Source organism: Myotis daubentonii, chromosome 18 (genome assembly GCF_963259705.1).
Source record: "Myotis daubentonii chromosome 18, mMyoDau2.1, whole genome shotgun sequence".
Taxonomy (NCBI): Eukaryota; Metazoa; Chordata; class Mammalia; order Chiroptera; family Vespertilionidae; genus Myotis; species Myotis daubentonii.
Window position 1 is genome coordinate 22,515,693 of NC_081857.1, and position 21,045 is coordinate 22,536,737.

General features: G+C 41.2%; 1 protein-coding gene across 9 annotated transcripts in view; it reads right to left on the minus strand.

Moving 5' to 3' along the window:
• RASAL2 (RAS protein activator like 2) overlaps positions 1 to 21,045 on the minus strand; it is a 258,767-nt gene that overhangs the window by 6,003 nt on the left and 231,719 nt on the right. For 4 of the 9 annotated variants that reach the window (XM_059673950.1, XM_059673945.1, XM_059673953.1 and 1 more), the window contains 7 exons: positions 17,442 to 17,643; positions 15,111 to 15,307; positions 13,487 to 14,348; positions 8,134 to 8,268; positions 6,288 to 6,490; positions 5,017 to 5,104; positions 2,238 to 2,268 (listed from right to left, as the gene is read on the minus strand). In XM_059673950.1, coding sequence (XP_059529933.1) covers positions 2,238 to 2,268; positions 5,017 to 5,104; positions 6,288 to 6,490; positions 8,134 to 8,268; positions 13,487 to 14,348; positions 15,111 to 15,307; positions 17,442 to 17,643 — 1,718 coding nt within the window. Of the gene's footprint in view, positions 1 to 2,237; positions 2,269 to 2,342; positions 2,379 to 5,016; positions 5,105 to 6,287; positions 6,491 to 8,133; positions 8,269 to 13,486; positions 14,349 to 15,110; positions 15,308 to 17,441; positions 17,644 to 21,045 lie in introns of those variants that run through there. The other 5 variants (XM_059673951.1, XM_059673946.1, XM_059673947.1 and 2 more) reach the window with 4 other exon arrangements.

Sequence of the window (21,045 nt, forward strand, 5' to 3'; positions counted from 1 at the left end):
CCACATAGGAAATCACACCGTAATACTCTTTAGAATGACTGTTCTAACGCTTTCTATCACACTGCTGCACGCATGATGCTTTCCGGATCAATGGAACGTCTCTGCCTCTTTCTGCACACCGAGTCCAATGGGTCTGTGCTCATTTTCTCTTTTTGTCCTGTCAGCATAGCAGGATGTGTTATTAATAATCCCTCAGGACACTAAGATACCATGGTAAGGTGACACCACGTGTTACTTCAGACTGTGCAACACAGGGTCAAGCTGCCTGACTGTATTAAGTGCTTTTGGTCAAATTTAAAACATGGACATTAGATGGCAAAGAAAGAAGCACCAGAGGTTTCATTTCACAGAGAAGTGCAAGTGATCTGTGGGTCCTTAGCCCCCAAAGAGGGCACATCAGTCGTATTTGCAGAGAACTCACATTGTGCTCAAGATAAAAACAACACATGGTGGCAGTTTATAATCACCAACAAAGTGAGGATGCAACACGCAAGAGGGGGGAAAGCAGCCAAAAGCTCAGACCAGGGAGTTACTTGGATACAGGTAGGGAGGTGTGGCCGAGGGGGGTGCCGTAAACATAACACATGAAAACAAACAGAGAACACAAGCTCCTGGACTCATTCCAGCTCAGAGTTACTCCAGGAAAGCTACCCGACATGGAGAGTGCTTTCATTTTAGTTTTGAGTCTCTGAAAAACAACACACGCTTTAGAACCAATATTTTGGAGCTAAAGGGTGTTGAATATACACACGTTAAAAAAAAAAAGAAAAGAAAGAAAACCTGAGGGTTGAAAAAAAGGGGGAAAAAAACAACTCAAGAAAAGTAGTGCCATCTAAATTAAAAAAAAAAAAATCACCCCATCAAAATACCAGTCTTAGAAAGATTAGGCAAGAAGCCTAATACTAGCTTCAGCAGTGAGGTAAATCATTCCAGAAGTTAATGCCAAGAGAGCTGGCTTTGCCTATGCCCATGAAATTAAAAAGAAAATGGCACATGAGGAACAATCCCCAAAGCCAAAAGGAGCTTTCCTACCCCAGAAACTTCTGCATTTATGGGGAAAAGCATGGTAAGGTGAGTCACGGTCAGGCTTGAAGAGGACAGGAGGACTGAGGTTTTGGCGCTGCTCCTTGCTGTTGAAGCCCAGCAATACAGGGCCCACGGGGGCTCTGTGGGGAACTCACTGCAGCGGATACAGAGTAAAGATCACTGCTCAGGGAGTGTGTGTGTGTGTGTGTGTGTTGGGGGGGGGGGGTGTTTAGTAAAAGCACAGGCACAGCATCAAATGATGCTTCCCTACTCTGGGGTGGGGCAGGGATCTGTAAGGCAGCAGTGTGGTGGTCATAGTTTCAAAAGTATAAAAATCAAAACACCAAAACCCAGCTCATGCTTACTATCATTAAAAAAAAATTCTTCCTTTCCCTGATGGAGAACTCAGGTGGTAAGATACCCCAAATCAGCATTATTAACTAACCACTAATCAGTATGCTTTTGACATTGGAAGGTGAGTATCTTGTTGGAAGGACAGGCAAAACTCAAAGGAAGAAAGATCCATGAGGCTTTAAAAAAAATGATAATGATTTAAAAAATTGGAATTTACTGGGATAATAAGTATAGATCTTTTCCAAGTCAGTCGGTAAGGATTGGCCCATGGTTTATCAGAAAATAAGGCCTGGGAGCCAAATCTGATGTTTTACCCAATGATCCCTACACAGAAAAACATAATTTCTTGAAATAATGAAAAAAAAATTCAACATTAGGCTAATCTATAAGACCCCAATACTAAGGAATATTCATTATATTAGCATATCTCTAGGATTTTCCAGGCTTATAAAAAAATTAGGCATTATAAAACATTATCTAATTCTTAAAGGGTTACAAAGAGATTAAGAACGATTGTAATTATTTATTGACTATGAGAGTAACAACAGAAGCCAAACAACCCCTCTCCCCCAAACCGATAAAGGTTTCTAAGTGGAAAAACTCCCTTTTGTAATTCCCTTCACTGCCAACTTCTCAAAATAAAAAAAAAAGTAAAAGAAAAAAAATCAAATAGGGACTTTTGAAGTTCACGTTTAGTTGACAAAAGATGCTCCTGGATTGAAAGACAGAACAATCTGGTCCAGGTCTGACAGGAAGGATGTCAAGGGTGGGGAGTCAGGAGCTGGAATGTGTAGGAGGCCAGTGCACTGGGCCAGGGCTGGGAACTGCTCGGCTAGAGAACGACAGGGTTTACTTGCCTGTTTGAATAATCTCATCTCCATTTAGGACCTGTAATTTAACACAGTGGAGGTATCACTTGCAACAGTACCTAGGCAGCTGCTTGCTTCTCAGAAGAGGAAGCCCTTCTCTGTTCTCCATCTGAGTCACATGGAGTGATCCTGGAGGGGCGTGAAAGGTGGCACAGTCCCTGGACTGATGTTTGAGAAATGGTCCCCTAGTACCATTACCAGGCTCCCCATGGCCATGCTACAAGGTCCGGGACGGTGGGCCTGCCCTCACCGATGGAGTGCTCATCCTCCCCTTCCAGTTAGAAAGCGGCTGGCCCAGGCTGGCCTTGTGGCATGAACTGACTCTAGGAGATGGAGAGGCTGAATTCAGGGACAAGCATGTCCTGTGGGACACAGGGCCGCTGAGAGAGATGAAAACCAATTCACTGGGCATCCGGCATAGCATTTTGGGAAATGCTGGGCTCAACTCTCGTGTAAGGTAAGATACTATATTCATTTCAGAAATGTTTTTTCTACTAGTGGCACCAAGCTATTCATTACAAAGGGTACCAAAGGATGTTCACAGTCTCTTCCTATAATAATATTTTAATGTATCAGTAAGACAACAGCTGGGACTGGAAAACCTACCTTTTAAGGAGAATATAATTTTTCAAAAACTGACTTTAGTGTTTGATTTGTGCTATGGATGGTACAGTGGTTTCCACATGTGCTCTAGTAGATTTTCCCAGTATTCTTTGGGGATCCACACTGGGCATCTGGTAGAAAATGTACTATACAGTAAGGCCTATGTTGGAATCGTTAATTGATTACATTTAGCTAGCTTTGGTGTCATGCAACCTATTATTGTTGAGTGCTCAGTAGGAGCAGCTGGAAACTGATCTATAAAAGGCGCCTCTGGTTTCACCAAAGTAGTCCATGGAATCAAACCATTTAAACACCACTGTCTTGAGGGAAGGACCCAAAATATTATATAATTGAGCTAGACCATAAGTCTGGTACTTTGAGGGTAATATTTCTTCCATTCCTGAACAGTGCCACACTCATGGTTAACAGATAGAAAGTCCTTGTTTTCCAGAGCATTGAGCCCTGATAAATCCAATTCCCTCTCTTGCTTTCACCTTCTATCCTAGGGCTCCTGCTGCATACCCAGTCATCTTGCCCTAGATGTCAAAACAGGGGCTGGGGTGGGCTAACAATGAGAAGCTGATGATGAAGCTGTGTTGATGAACAACCGAGAAAAGGGCAATCCTGCATGCAGAGCCACCACTATGACACAGCCACGCTCCCGCTGCTTCAGGCCAACACAATCTCAGGCCAGCTGAAATTATTAAAATGGTCTGTTGTATCTTATTGGAACTAAAAGCTCTCCTAGTGTGATTATTACAGCTTTCCCTGCTTTATACTGCCATATTGAAAATTCCAAAGTGAAAACTTAACACTAGTTTCCCTGACTAAATTGCCCTCTTTCTCCAGGCTATTGCTCTTAAGCCCGCGGGATGAGTTTTATAGTACACAGCAAGATGGCCTTGTCTCCACTACCCTTCCCTCACTCACCCTGGAGACACCTGAAAGTTTTTGTTTTTGTTTTTAAAGGACCATGTAAGATAATTACAACAGAAGTTTCTTCTGCTACTTAGGAGGTCTAAATATCCAGAAACTACAGAGTTTAAGACTCCAAAATATTTTGGGAACTATGCTGACGAGAGAGCATCACTCGACTTCCAGGTCAGGAGTCTCTGAAGGAGTACAAGGCCCATGGAGCATTCTTCCCATGGCTGTGCTTTAAGCTTCACCCCCAGTGCCTTTAAAAAACAACCCCACCCCAGCACCTAGACTGAAGGTGGCAAGGGCATGTTTCAGAACAATGGGGGCTCTAACACAGACTGACTGCTGGCTGACGTGCAGCGAAGGGAGCAGAACATGAAGTCCTTGCTCCCAATTTTATTTTACAGCTGACGGATATGGTATATACTTAAGGGTGAGAAATGCACACCTGGCTGGGTTGTCTTCAGGCAGGTGACACATTCAGTGGGTAGACCAGACAGTCTCAAAACTGCACCTGCCTTTTGTGATTTGTTTTGTTCTAAGACATACAACTACATGTTGCACTGATAAAATGAAAAAGAATTAAGAAACATTTTCTGCCTGCTGGATTTTGTTCTGAACATTGATGTGTCGCTATGAGATACTCTTGGCAGTCATCACACCATTGTTGTCACAGGTATAGAGTGAGCAAAGGCCCAGACTGATTTCATCAATCGAAAGAGGCTCTCTAAGCACAGCCAACAACCAAGCAAATTCCAAGCATCAATGCCAAGCCTGGAAACAAAGGAATAAGGAAGGGTACCTTTGACAACCTTGTCTCTCCCCTACAGTTGGGGCTAGAGGTTGATGGCACAGTGGACATGACTGACAAGACCGTGAACATCACAGCCAAGCAATGGTCAGTGGAGGTCACAAGCCAGACACATGCAGTTACTTTTCACAGCTATTCCCCTAGAGAACGCCCTACTTTCCATAAGGAAAGAAGTAAACCCCATCATGCACTAGGTTGAGATCTGTTAAGCAACTGTACTAAGCACGCTAATACTTTGCTGGGTTAACAGACTTGTCACTAGTAAAAGAAAGGAGAAGTGAGAGATCATATTGAAATCTTCAAAAGGTAATGCTGAGAATTTTTCAGTGACCCATTTTCCAGAACATGCCTTGGCATGCACAAGGGACGGGAAGTCAGGAAATAACAGTTATTATAAACAAGTGCCTTCTACCAGATTCTGAGCCTGCTTACCTGTGCATCGATTATTTTCTGCTTTGCATCAATAACTGCTTGCATCTCAGCATGATCCTTCTTCAATTCCTCCTCCACAGCCATTAGCCTAGAAAGTGGCAGGAAGGACATTTCAGCATCTTCAAAAAGAGGGCTAGATAATGAACGCAGAGGACAAGAAATCCAAACTCATCCTAGTTCAATATTTCCACTCCATCCCAATCAGAGATCTTTCTTCTCTCCTCCCTTGGAAGACATCCAACATTAATTTCTCTCCCTGTGACTAGGTCACTCACATTTTCGTTTCCTCTGGGACAGTATTTCCATGATCATTTCTTCCCTCAGATCCCTTAGCACAACTCACTTCATCTTAAAATATCAAACCAGTCAACAAAAAACCAACAATTTCCTCTTAATCTCAAGTTACCCTGTGACAGCTGTCCTTTCTGTTCCCTGCACAGGTGGGTCTAGTTTCCTTCTCATCCACCATTTACATCTCACCCCACTGATGTTTAAATCCCATCAAACTGCCCTCAGTAAGACTGTACGGCTGAAACAGCAGAACTCTTCTGTCTTCAGTTTACCTGACCTTCCACAGCTTTTGACAAGATAGAAGCACAGTGGTTATTGAGCATGGATTCTGGAGCTTGAGCCTGGCTTCAAATCTTGGTTGCACTGTTAGGTGACCTTGGGCAAGTGTCTTTTAATCTGTTGCTTGTTTCTTTATTTGTAAAACGAGAATAGTAATAATGCCTTCCTCAGACGTTGGCATTAAACAAATTATTATTAACAGATTAAACAATCTGTGAAGGCAAATGAGCCAGGGCCATAGTAAGTGCTCTGCGAGTGTTGGGTAAAATTAACCCTCCCTTAGCCTCCCTTGACATCCTTGGCACCTTCGTCTCTTGGTTCTCTGGCCCTAACCAAGAGGAACTTCCTTCCCTGTTTTTGGAAACTTTTGTGAAAAACTAAGTTAGTTTTGGACACTGAATACTTAGGTTTTTAAAACCCACTTCTCCTCTAAGGCCTCTCAAGTGCATCATAAAGTTTTTATTTTTCCTAATTGTTACGATGAAAGAAAACAGACTACCTCTATCTTCAAAGGAAGTACAGAGAGGTTGCCTACTTGGAAAATTTAAGAGACAGGACCAGTCATCACCTTTGTACTAAGTACCATGAGCATACGCAGTCTGCAAGTGGCACTGCTGCCGTTCCTTGAGGAGTCTCTGGCTCCTCTTTCCACCTCTTTGTGTGCCTGGCTACCCACTGCCACTGCCAGGTGACCCTGTAACCTGCTAATGATGCTCTTCATCTGGCTGTCCTTCTCTTCCTGCTGCCGGCGCAACCGCTCCTCGCTGTCCTCCAGCCGGGCCTTGTACTCCAGCAACAGCTTCTGCATCTGCTGCTCCTGCACCAGCAGCCGGCGCTCATACTCCTCTAGCCTCCGGCTGGACACTCGCAGGCGCTCCTTCAGTTTAGTGATTTCCTGTTCATACTAGAGGACAGAAAAAGGAGTTACACAAGTTGTAGAATTAGTGATTTGCTTTTGAAAAAAGAAACCTGAGGCAAGGTAGCTAGATACCATCCGAACTGCCATCCCACCTATTGCTGATGTTCTTGAAAATTATCAACAAGCACAAATGGGAATGGAGCTCTGCCCTCCTCCTAAAATTACATTTATATTGTTAACTTGGCATTCTAAATCTATATATTAATGTGTCTCTCTCCACATTAAACTACCAGCTCCTGCAAGCCGCATCCAATCTGTCATGGCATCAAATAAGAGTAGGAAAATAAAATGATCAAGCACTTAGAAGCCTGACAAATCACTTAAAATGAGCCAAAAGCCAGTTGTCGACAAGAGAAAGGTTCTGTCATTGCCTGTACTGTAGGAATCTCGGACTGAGCTTGGCTCATCGTTCCTTCACTCTACTAGAATCAGCCCTGAGAACACCCAACATTTCTATAATGTTAAGCACTACTAAATAAGTAACTAGAAATTTATGGCAGAGTAGACTATTACTTCTTTCTCCCCACTGGAAAAGTATAAAATATTTAGGTCACAAGGATTAAGCCAACGGCCTACAAGTTCTTTAGGGCTGATGGATACTGCCTCTTGGCCCTTTTTCAAGATGTGGTTCACCTGTCCAATTTAGTTCTCCCTTCTCAACACATAGTTCTGTTTTCTCGCAAAAGCTTTATGTAAGTAAAGCTTTATATAATTCAATTGGTTACACGACCCTTTCTTGTACTGACGTTGCTGGGTGTGGGGTTTGAGTACTGGAATGTCAAATTTCTAGGCAAAGTGAGAAGCATAAGCTTTGTTATAGATGGTCTACATAAATTCATTAGGAATTAGTGATAAATCTGTACAATAATTTGTAGAATGCAATCTATTTTCACATAATGTTTCATTTAATTGACAATCAGACAATTAGCTTCTTTAACAACATGGTCCTAAATGATGATTTAATCCAGAAGGTTAAAGATGACAATTTTTAGGATAGTTTGAAGAGGAAGACTGCATCAATGAGCATGTTTAGGATCATGCTGATAGGTAAGCAGAAGCTAGCTGTCTGGTTCTTAGTCAAATAAGATAATGCCATACATGGTGTCAAGTTCTTGTTTGATAATTTTTTTCCATGTCAACTTAAAAAAATAATAAAACAAAACTGAGTCAACAGATATCTTTTTTAAAAATCATCTATAAAATCAGAAGTTCTTTATCTAGAAAAGACAAAAAGAAAAAACAAACAAACACAAAATCATTACCAAGACAGAGAAAGAAAGTCTAACCTAAGGGCAATTTTGGCCTTGAATGAAGAGTACCAATCAGTTTATAGAAACACTATAAGTGTCTAAAATTACTAGAAACTTAAAGCAGAGTAGTCTCCAAATTAAGGTAACCTACATAAAAAGAAAATAGAGCTGGTGCCCCCCCCCCCCAGCTTGATGGACCTTTCCTGCATATTTCCACATAAGGACACTACTAATTATTATTCATAGATATGTATATGATGGCTAACATAAGAGGTGGAGCTGAAATTGGGGAGGGGCAGAGCAGGTCCTTGGCTAGACAACCCTTTTGTGGCCTACCATTGTGGGGCAATACATCAATAAAGACAGACTTGGTTCTACCTTCTCAGCATGCTTGGCTTCATCTTGATTTTGCTCAGTTTCTTCCACATCCTCTTCATACTGCCCATTGTTCAGAACCCAGGCTGCTGTCCTCTCTACTGGGGACATTGTGGCAGAGTCCACAGGTGACTGAACCTGCATCAGAAATGCTTATTAGCATCTCCCAAGACAGCTCATCCACTAGTTATGTTTCACAAAGAGAACTATTGTTGGAAGACATAACTATGATCCCTGTTTTCTACTATTCAATAGTAGTTTGAGCTAAAGTAGCCACAAAAACTAATAACAACTTCACTGTTTGGAACTTATTACATCAAGGCAGCTAATTCAATAGCTTTCTGCTTTATACAAGTTAACAAGATGCTGCTTGAATAAACTTTCTTTCCCTGTGATTTGTTATGGTGTTGAGTGCCTCTAAATGTACTGCAAACTAGCAATACTCCTAAGAACACACTAAGGAAAAACTTTAGCTCCTAAAAACGTACAGTGGGGCCTTGACTTACGAGTGTCCCGACTAACGAGTTTTTCGAGATCAGAGCTGTCTCTCAGCCGATTTTTTGCTTTGAGTTGTGAGCTAAAATTCGGGTTATGAGCCAGCTTCAGATACCCCGCCGCTAGTTGGCGCAGCGAATGTCACAGTGAACGCCACAACATCAGCCCAGCATCACGTGTCTCACTCAGTGAAAATTAATTGGACATACGAGTACTTTGAGTTACGAACTCGTCACAGAATGAATTAAACTCGTAAGTCAAGGCCCCACTGTATTAAAAACAGCAGTTCCTTAGGGTAATCTCAGCTTCAACTGTTAAATGAGAAGCCAAAAAAATAAGAGTGGTTTCATTCCATTGGTGATGGTGGTAGCTATCCTATCTCCAGAAGTAACAATGTCCAATGAACTATAAAAGATTGTACAATGGGAACTGGGCATTCAGGTCTATTCCTATTTTATTGGTTGAATCTGATTTTTAACCACTTCCTAATATATCCTAGCACTTTGTGTGGCATATGGTAGGTAGTAAATAACTGTTGAAAAATAAGTGACCAATATTAACTATGCCTTGTATTCATGATAAAACTTTTACACAATTATAAAGAGATGGAAAAGTAATATTGAACAAATAAAAATTAGTTATTCTGTTAGACTGGAAGAAAACAGAGGTGATTTTTGTTTCAAAATTATTTTCTTGTTGTAATACATTCTTCATATTAAAAAAACTATATACTGTTTACATTTTTTCTATTAGTCTTATGTGTGCTGGTCTTATTTCCTAATTAGACTGTCAATATTTGAGGCATGGCAGCATATCATATAGTTTTTTGTGTGATTTTTTTTTGGAATGGTAGTGACTATATAATTGTACAAAGCTGCTTGATGAAACATTATTTATTAATACTCTAGACAGAATTCATTACTATAATTTATTACTAAGGGAAAGATACACTGTTTTTCCTCTAATCCTCCTTTTATTAATAAACTATACTTTATTACTATATGTAGTGCAGCAGAGGCTATTCCCCAATAATTGTTCCATCTTCTTCATAAGCTGGATATATAGCAGAACTTATTACCTCCAGTTTATAGACAAAGACATTGAAAGAGAGGTTGGTAAGAGATTCAGATCCCACTTTGCTTCACTGTAGCCTCGAGAAGAGCTTTAACAGCCACTGACTTTCAACAGGGGATCATTAAAGAAAATGAAGGATGAAAAAAAGACAAAAAGTAAAGGAGTAGGAATTCCTACTAAGAACATCTCCCTCTTGAGATAAAGCTGTATAGGGTTTCTCTGGGAACAATCATAATACTTTAGGGCAAAAGAGCCTGAGGAGCAGTTTCGCTGACCCTATAATTACTCATAGCCTGGCTATGCTGAGGACAATTGAGAACGGGCAGCTCCCTGGTTCCTTGCTAGTATTTACTATGTATAAATGAGACTTGTTGGTTTCAGCTTCTCCACAGTCTGAAATGGTCAGGTTCCCATCAATGAGTAACAACACTTCTGCTATCAGCACCAAAGATGGGTGGACTAAATTACTAAGTAAATGCCGAGAGTGCTTGAAGAGGTTGGTTTAGGGGAGGGTCAACAAATCCAAATGTGAAAACTATAGCATCATTCCAATAGGCTGGCCAAATACCAATTTTAAGAGCTTCTTCAAATTTGAACTTCTAAGTTTAGGTAACATGCTATATCTGAACAACTCAGACATTGCAGATAAAGTGTATTATGCATACAGAGTACATGATGCATGAAAAACAAAATGAAGAGAAAAATGAGAAAAAATAAATCCACACAGAGGCTGAAAAGGGACAAAAATTAAAGTTTCCTGGAAAAATAATTCCCTCTGTAGATTGTTTTACTGGAATTTTATTTCCTTCCTACTCAGTAGATGGAGGAGACGAGGCTAGTTACAGTGCCAACAATGGCCACTCCTTTGTGCATAGATATAAATGGAATTTGCACAGGACAAAGCCACTGATAATTGCAGACGCCTACAGAACAATCCCCACAAAGAAGTCCTCTAGTTTTGGGGAGAGAAGAATTCTCTAACACAATTTGCAATTATAATATGTAAAGGAATTTGCCTGAAAAATGCGCTGATTATATAGAATTTCAGAGGCTTCATGGGAGTAAGATGGGAAGAGCAAGCAAGAAACAGAAAGGAATTTTAAAAAATAACATAAATTCGAAAGAATGAACCATCTGCCTAGAAAAAGCCAGTGTAGAAAAACCAGAAACTTGAGCAATCAAAATATAGTGATTTATGGTTTAACTGATATGAGGTGGCAGTACCAGCAAAGGCATAAGCAAAGGTAACTATCTAAAGCTGAGCTAGGACATCTCACTGTGGCTATGCCTCACTTTATGGCAATATAATATAGACATTCTTCAATGCATTAATGGCTGTGACAAAATTTTAAATTGGTTGTTTGGAGACTGTATACATTTACCACTGCCCATCTATCACCCATAGAAACATGTACTGAGTGCTTACGTGATAGGTGTTATATTTTCCTATAGCACAAACATTGTTACTGACAATTGAAGAATCTGTCTGAGTCATGGGCCCTGGGAATTGATGACTAAAGGAGGAATGGGTGAGCATTCCTCTCTTCTGTCTAGGGCTGGGCCGACATCCATTGTCAACCTCAAAAGTAAGCAGACGTCCTTCCCTGCCCTTTCCCTCTCTTCCAATCTGATATTCTTCTCTTCTCCTTATTTCATCTTCAGGGTGCTCATGGGTAAGCCCCCTAGTAGCTATTTGCCTCCACAAAATATTCCATTTCTAAAATTACTTACTTTTCTTCTCTTGACTCAATAAACACTTTAATACTCTGAAAGGAGTTGATCTCAACTAGAAGCTGGCATAAAAGCAATGTGTGGAAACTAATTCACAATAAGGTGTGAATAACTGATAGCCTCCTAACTAGCAAATTAAATGTGTATATATGAGAGATAGCTATATGAGCAATTAATAAGCATTTTCATTCAAAGAAAAGGAAAACAATGTATATTATTGTATCATCTACACTAATAAAAGAGAAACATGGAAATTGGTGTCACTCTGCTATGCCCACCAGCCAATCAGGATGAGTATGCAAATTAACCCAACAAAGATGGTGGTTAATTTGCATATGTAGGCGTGGAGTGAAGACTGAAGACGACTGAAGATGACTGAAGTCTGAAGAGGCTTGGCTTCTCCACTGCAGCCGGAGCGAAGGCCTGGGTCCTGGGTGCCAGAGGAAAACTGGTGCCGGCAGCCAGGGGAAGGAAGGCCTATTGCATGAATCTCTTTGTGCAACAGGCCTCTAGTATTATATAATTTTCCTTTTCTTTAAATGAAAATGCTTATTAAATCAAATGAATTGGTAAATTTGGGAAAAATACAACAAAATAAAAATGAAAAATTTAAGATGGAAGAAAACCTTTATTTCTTAGGAAAGAATGGCTAACTAGGAGGTTTTGCCCAGGAAGTCAGCCACCAGAATCAGGTGGAGTTGGACATGTTTTCCATCCCTTCCTCTTTCTCTGTATCCAAAAATTCTGCAAATGTTCTAACTTTTTAAACAATAGTTATCAAAGTAGGAGCAAGGACTCTGATCACAACAGAATAGAGACATAAGCAGCCAAATTAGTAAAGGCTTACCTATAAAAATGCAAATATATTAAAGAGATACATTGGGGTTTTATTTTAGTTTCCTCTGACAAGTTATTTGGCTGACAAAGGCCTTTTTTAAATCACAAAGCTTCCCCTAGTATTTATAAAGTATGATTAGGTTTCAAAAAATTCAACAAATACAAAACTTTTCAGGAGAAAAATCTTTTTCAGATAAAAGCAGGAAATTCTCTCTCTCTCACACACACACACACACACACACACACACACACACACACTCATACATATTCCTAAGGTTTTTAGTTTGTTTCAAAGAACAAAATATATATTGGTGCCTCTTGGAAAACCTTATCAAGAAGAAAAGATTTTACCAATCTTATATTAAAATTGGGTAGGACATTAGCTGGGCTTGTGCTTATAAAGCAGGGATGGGGAACCTTTTTACTGCCAAGGGCTATTTGGATATTTATATCATTCACAGGCCATACACAATTATCAACTTAAAAATTAGCCTACTATACTTGGTCAAACTTTTAATTAACTCACCCCTAATGCCTTGGCAGGGCCAGACCAAATGATTTTGTGGACCTTATAGGACCTGTGGGCCACAAATTCACCACGCCAGATGTAAAGAGAAATTATAAGGAAGTTGTAAATGTTTAGAATACTTGTCAACCACCTGTGTGTCTATTTCCTCCCCCTCTCCTTTACATTGCCACTATCGGTGTTCAGTTGTTTATTTTCCTAGTGATTTCCAGGAAAAGGCACAAGGGACTTGATATTTCCAGAAGGAGCTGGAGGATGGAGTAGGGAGTAGTTATATTAAACTCTTGGCTCAGAATACAAAACTTTATTTTGGAAGCATAAGAAAAAATATTTAGGGATAATTAATGTCCAGGTCCCCAAATACTTTCTGGTTGATTTGGCCTATAGATTCCACAGTTTAAGTGTGTAATTATTCATTCAACATAACGGATCTGTTCTCAGTGCCGAGTGAAGGGAAAGCAAGGTCCCTGTGTGGTTGTTACAGTGTCCTCAGGGTGATGAGTCAAGCTACATTCTGTTGTCTCACCTCACTAGAAGCCTCCCAAACCTTGTATTTCCTCTTACCATTTAAAGGTGGCAGAAATATTTTTAAGTGGAGACCTTATAACAATGGGGTTTCCCAATGATTTCGACACAAAGACCGAGGAAACAGTTGGACCAGGTAGAAGCCAGGTCATCAAACATTCGCCCTACCTGCTGTGTCTGCTGTCTCTGGATTGCTCTCACTTTGGGAACAGGGCTCTCTCTGGAGGAAGAGGACTGCTGCCGGGACCGGCTTCCATTCTGCACAGGCTCGGCCACCAGGGCTGCCGAGGCCACCGACATGCTCCCCGTGCTCCGTAAGGAAGCACTGTGTGGCAGGGACGGCGCGGCTTTAGCTCGGGCACCCAATCCGGCTTGGTCCATTTTTCGGATTTGCGCCTGCCCAGTGCTATTTTGCCGGGGCAGTGCAAGAGGTATGTGTCTGTCTGGCATAGTGTGCCGCCTGGAGAAGTCCTCACTCTGAGTGCTACGTTTGCTGAAGTCTTCCATGCTGCTATTGCTGGGTCCACTGAGTTTGAAGTCTTCACTGTTACTTTGGCTTCTGGAACTGGCAGTGCTTAGGTTCTCCAAACTGGAATCCACAGAGGCCTTTGGCATTGCTGGGATTGGGTTACTGAGGTGATAGACAGGGTTCTGGAATGACAAGGGCTGGAGGCTGCCTGGCTGGTTCAAGGCTGGGTGCAGGGGCCTTCTGACTTGGGGTGCACTCTGGGGTGTGCTTTGGGTTTCCCGCAGCTGCTTGATGCTGGCGACCTGGGTTATGGAAAGCTGACTTCCGGTCAAGCGCAGAGGCACATCGAGCATGACGGACGCATGCTCCACTTGAGCAGCGTGCGTGTCCTGGAGGTCCATGAGGGAGATGCTCCGCCCATTAGGAAGGCTACCTTCCTTTTCATCCTTCTCAGAGTAAGTCATGCTCTGGGAGGAGGCTTGCTGAACCAGCAATAATGTTTTCCCCCTGAAATAGCTATCTGTGTTGTCCTGGCTTGGAGACTTTAGTTTATGCAAATCACTGTAGAAACAGAAAGGACCCTTAATTACTCTTGAGACACATTCAACATAGTTAAGATTCCTCAATTCAGGCATATGAACTCTTCCGAAGGCTCACAGGCCCAATGCAGATGCTTACATCTAAGCTCAGATTTCATCCTTACGATTCTCAAAATAAAATCCAACATTTTTAGTTTTTCTCCAAAGGTGGGGAATAATATTGTGTATACCATTCCATCACTGTCTTCCATTTTTACTAGCATTCCAACCATTTTCTAGTTTGACTTTAAGCACTCCCAAGGTATCCCAATTCATATTTAATTTGTTCAAGAGGAGAGGCTCTAAGTGCACAACCCAAGGGCCCATGCCAAAGGCACAAATCTTGCCAACACAAAGAAAACAAAGTCTAAGCATCAATACTGTGTCCACTGTGTAGCTGAAACAGCCAGTTATATAATGTTTTTAACTGAGGTTCTCCTGATTTTTGAGTGCTACTATATATGAAAATGTCAATTTCAAAGAGCTCTTAAGTCTTCCATTAAGCAGGACACAGTTTTTTTTAATGCATTTGTTAAATATAACTTTACAATATCATTCTAGAAAATAAATATCCTAGATCTTGTGTATTATTATGACAAACAATTGGTTTTATCTCAGATCAGATGATTATTTCCAATTGCTCAAGACTTTAAAGTTGGTAAATTCAACACATAAATTAAATAGATTTTCACCAAATCTCTAAGCATTTTATCTCTGGGACAGTACTTCAAATTCTCTTTCATACCTGTCAGTAGGGTCTTCAAATATTTTCTGCAGCCCAGAGAGGCTTCCACTGACATTGGGACTGGAGTTATGCTCAGTGAAGCGTCTCAGCTGCTGTTGTATTGGCGTAGGGTTCGTCAGAGACTTGGTGATATCAGCAAGAACCCGAGGGAGAGGTCCCAGTTTTGCCACAGTCGCCTGTAGGAAGGAATTTTCACCCTAATTGGATAATAAGCATTGCGACATCCACCACAGATTGTTTTGGGGACCAGGAGGTCCAATGATGAAGGGGTGTAGGTTGGAGGGGAGGGTAGGTGTTTGCATGTGGGATTGGCAGGTTCATAATGCATTGTTATGGAGCAGCGGAACCATGGCGTCGAGATGGATGGAGGACGCGAAACAAGGTGCAGCAGGCATCGAGGAAAGAAAGGAAATAGAAATTAGGATTATGCAAATAAAAATTAAAAGACATGCTCAAAACAACCAAAATATTGCCATTCCAACTAAAATAGGCATGCAAAGCAAACAAAATCTTTGGAAGGCTAGTAAATCAAGCTGGGGGAGGGGGAAAGGGAAGGACCAAATACCTTCTAACCAAAAGGCTAGTGTGATGAAACTTCCAAAGGAAGGGGATTATGTGAGGAAAGAAATGCATGCCACATACAAGAAAGTGTTGCATGCAGGGGTCCAAAACACTCCAGGACACACAGTTGACACTGCTATCGACTATATGCCATTTAATCTTGGGAACCCGGACCTATTATTGCCAACTACGTTGGCATAAGCATGACAATTAAAAAAAACAAAAACAGCAAACTCAGTTAAACTTTCTCTATAAAATATGTCTAAACGTACTCCTGGTTCCCAGGACCAAACAGAGATAAAAAAAAAAAAAAGAAAAAAAAAAAAAAGGAGAAAGTGTATTTACACAGCAAAGCCTGTTAAAAAGACCTTGACCCTGAATAAATGAGGCTTATTTCACAAGAAAACTGTATCTGCATCTCACTGATACAGTTATTCAACAAAGAATAACTTTTTAGTACTTGTTTTATCCATCTCAATCATTTTTTTCTTTGGGGAATTCTTATTCTCATGGCGTTTTATAGGACCGCTCAATTGTTAGACAGTTTCACATGGTTGCCTACGGGTCTTCTTTGGTTTTTCAACAACCAAGAGATTCTTCAACCCTGCTCAAATAGGTAGAATGCCTGCTCAAATGTCACCTGGAGGATGCCTTCTTGAACCATGATTCATAGTCAAGGGATTTACCCTCAGCACAGCTGCAACTTAAAGTCCAGCTGGCATTTCTACAAGTATAGAAGGGGTCCTGAAGAATAAGGAACAGTTTATTATTTCACAATGTTTAAAGCAGCAGTGGATACCCTACCATTTACATTTCCTCAGGAAAGTGGTCTTTATTAATAGGTTTTACACCCCTCCAATATTATTGGAACATTTTTAATGATAATAGAAAAATGAAGGAAAACAAACAAATTCTCATCACAGAAAAATAACTTTGTCTTTTGAAGTTATTCTAACATACCACACCAACATAAAGTACCTGTAGTAAAGAAAAGCATCAATAAATAATTATTGTGATAAATCTAACCTATGTCTGTTAAGACTATTCTCCATTACAAAACCTATTCCTCTTTGCAAAATCCCAGAAGGAAGAAAATGATTGGTATGGTATATATCTAGTTATTAATAATGAAATTCTTATTTAGATTTAATAATAAAATTCTTAGCTTATAGTCAGAAAATAAATGATTAAGAATTATAATTGTTCCTGGATTCTTAATTTATATCTATGGAGAAAAAACCACCAGGATTTTCAGATCCCTCATAACTCTGTAGTACTAATAGTTATATTAAGCCCTCTGACTAGAATAACAACAAAAACATTCTCAAGGATAAAGCTGATTAAACATGATAGTCCACCCTTATATTTTGAAGTCCACCCTTTTGTTAGAAATTGCTGTATGACGCTTCATGTCATCCTACTGCACATGAATAAGGCTACATACACTAATAATAGATATTAGTTTCTAGGCAAGTTTTTAAATATGTTATATATAGTGTACTTATTTATTTATAGAAATATATACTCCATTAATGCAGATAATTACTTGAAAAATAGATAAGTAATTTCATGGCTTTCTAGAATTTTCTGGTTTGTAGGGTGTACATTTCACTCAGAAATGACAACCATTTATTCTAAGATATATAGGACAAAAGGTTGCTTTCAATTAACAGAAAGGTGAGTGCTATCACCCTGTGGATGCTCTGCAGAATTCAGGTACATTCAAGTTCTCTACCTCCCTTCTCCCTTTACTATTTCAGCCTACTTTACCTTATCAAGTTGGGAAACTACTTCCCACAGTAAGGAATGCAAAACTGAAAGCTCCCGGCCCAGGTCAATGTAACCATCAAAGCCTGGGGTATTTGAGATGGTGTCTGGATTAGAGATCTCCAAAAGAAAACGCTTCATTCCACCCCACTCATGTTCTAAAAAATCATTCATGAATGCCATGTATTCTTCTTTGTTACCGAATCTAAAGGAGAGGGAGAGAAATGAGAAAGAACATATTCAGGAAAAGAGAGGTGATCATTTTGAGTTGACTGTATACAGAGCTATAAATTTTTATTTTTATTTCGGGGAGGTAAGTGACTAATTTTATCTATAATAATAAAAGGGTAATATGCTAATTAGACCGGATGTCTTCTGGACGTCCTTCCTGATGAAACCGGGGCTGAAGGGAAGCCAGCCTGGTTCCTGGGTGCCTGCAGGCGGCTGGAGGAGGGAAGCTGCCCCAGTCCCCAGTGCCGAAGGGAAGCTGGTGCCGGCAGACAGGGGAAGGAAGGCCTACTCTTGCACAAATTTTCATGCATTGGGCCTCTAGTTATTTATAAGTGATAAATGCTAAGACATACTTTCTTAATATTAATACTCGAAACTTCTGAATAGCTTTCTATTTTCTATTGTGTAAAGCTAAAACTCATTTTTCTTGTATTTAAAGCTCTCTGTAACATAACCTTCATTTACCTACCAAATGTTCATCAGTATAAACCTTCAATATAATTCGCTTCTTCAAGTTTCCCAAATACATATACTCTTTTTCTTCTCCAAGCCTTTGCTCATGTTATATATTTCTACTAGAGAAGAACTTGCTCTCTTCTTTGCCTATCTAGATTGTAGCTATCTTCAGGGCCTAGTCCATGAAACTTGTTCCCAAATAAGCCAGAAATAATTTTTATTAAAATTAGCTCAAATATGGGTAAATATGTATGTTTTTGCATTGGGTTATCTATAGGGTACTCAAAGTTAAAGTAGTGCACTTAAAAAGTAACTACTTAAGCCAGGAAACAATCTGTCTCACCAAAGTTCTAGTTTTTTCCTTCAGTACATTGCTAATAGAATCTTGTCTTTAAGCTTCACTATTGAGTGAGTCTGTTCTGATCAATTCTGCCAGTGTGAAGTTTCTTTCAGTGATTCCATAAAATTATTTTCTATAAATTATAAAAATTACACAAACTGAGAAAAATTTAAAAACAATGAAAAGTAGAAAAAAAAGTGTGGATGCACTATCACCTGAATTTATCTACTGTTTACATTTGTGTGTATTTCCTCCAACTGCTTTCCAATGTCCTTTAAAAAAGCTTTAAATCTACCAAAAACTGAAAAAATATGCCTCATCTACATTAACCAAGTGTTAACATTTTGCCAAGTTTGCGCTCTCTCTCCATACATATATATACACACACACACACACATATATATGTATGTATATACTTCGAATAAGGAATATCTCTTACATAAACCAATGCATTATCACAATAAAATTTTTAAAATTAAATTTCACCAATTGTCCCCAAATGGACTTTTACAGACTTTTTTCCAATTCAGGTCTAAATAAGATTCAAGCATTGCATCTAGTCATTTTAAATCTAAAACATTCCCCTTCCATCTTTTCCAGCTTTCATGACATTGATTTGTTTAAAGGGGCCAGGCCAACTGTTTTAGAAAATGTAACTGGAGAATTTGTCTGATTGTTCTTCCCAACTGTTTATACTAAAGTTTTTGTGTTTTTAAACTGCTGGAATAATAGCATATGCACCATATAATATCCTTTTTTTCCCCTAAAGTTTTTAATAGCCCTTTCATTTAATATAATTATATCTTCATCATTTTCCATATTATTGGCTATTCTTTGAAAACACTGTTTATAGTGGCTGCAAATGTTCTGAATGCATGTACCCTAGGTTACTTAACCACTCCTCTATAAAATGAATATTTAAGTTGTTTCCAATTTTTTTGTTATCCTATATAATAAAGAGGCAATATGCAAATTAACCCTCATGCCCTCACAAGATGGCTGCCTACAACCAGGCCAGCAGGGGGGTTAGTGAGGGACAACCACACGACTGAACAGCAGGCTGCATGGGGCATCCAGGCTGGCAGGGGGCCATGTGGGGTGACCAGACCGGCAGCAAGGGGTGACCAGGCTGGTGGCAGGGGGTGGGGGTGGGAGCAGTTAGGAGCGACCAGGCTGGCAGGGAGGGGGCAGTTGGGGATGACCTGGCCAGCAGCAGGGGGCAGTTAGGGGTGACCAGGCTGGCAGGGGGAGGGGGGCAGTTAGGGGCGATCAGGCAGGCCAGTGGTCCAGGATTGTGAGAGGGATGTCTGACTGCTGGTTTCGGGATCAGGCCTAAACCAGGCTAGATGGCAAGGCAGGAGGTGTTCTTGAAGAAGGGCAGAGGCTTCCGCTGTTAATACCATTTCATTCCTCTCTTCCTGTCACCTTCTGCCAGGACGTCAGTGGCTTCTGACATCTTATTCTTTGATGTCTCAAAGTATATTTCCAAGATGTTAGGACAAGGTGAATAACTACTTGCACCATGGTTCTTGACCAGCAGATTTGATCCACCATCCTACCCTACAGCCATGACCTTCCTCACATCTCTTTAAGTTGCATCCTTGCAGTACTCAAGAACAGACAGGTTCTTGGAATTTGCTAATGATTGTGATAAACCATACAACTTGAGCTAGTAAGGCAGATCAGGCTGCTGGTTTAGGCCCGATCCCGAAACCAGCAGTCGGACATCCCCCGAGGGGTCCTGGATTGGAGAGGGTGCAGGCTGGGCTGAGGGGACCCCGCCCCATGCATGAATTTGTGCACTGAGCCTCTAGTCAACACTAATAAAAGAGAAAAATGGTAATTGGCGTACAACGATACCCTTTTCATTGGCTAATCAGGGCTATATGCAAATTAACTGCCAACTAAGATTGGCAGTTAACTGCCAACAAGATGGCGGTTAATTTGCATATGTAGGCACAATGCAGGGAGGCCAAAGGGAAAGCAGGAAGAAGCACCCTGCCACTGACAGTGATCGGAAACCCAGGGGGGAGCTAAGAGCTGGGGGGCAGGGCAAAGGCGGCCCTGGGGCCGCCTTTGCCCTGCCCCCCAGCCATGATCAGAGAATCAGGTGCCTTTTCCGCCCTGGCCAGTGATAGCAGGAAGTAGGGGTGGAGCCAGCGATGGGAGCTGGGCACGGTCGAAGCTGGCAGTCCCAGGAGCTAGGGGTCCCTTGCCTGGGCCTAAAGCAGAGCCCATGATCGCGGGGCCGCTGCCACTGCGGGTCCCCGCTGCCCGGGCCGGACACCTCAGCCAGAGGCGTCCTGCAGGGGCAGGGGCGGAGCCTGCAACCGCGGGGAGCTGGGGGTCCCCTGCCCAGGCCTGACACCTCTGCCAGAGGCCTCAGGCCTGGTCAAGGGGCCGATCCGGTGATTGGTGATCCGAGGGTGATGAGGGTCAACTCCTCTGGCCGAGGCATCAGGCTTGGGCGGGGGGTGGAGCAAGCGATCAGAGGGAGATGGGGGTCCCCTGCCCAGGCATGATTCCTGGGCCAGAGGCCTCAGGCCTGGGCGGGGGCCAGAGCCAGTGATCGGAGGGTGA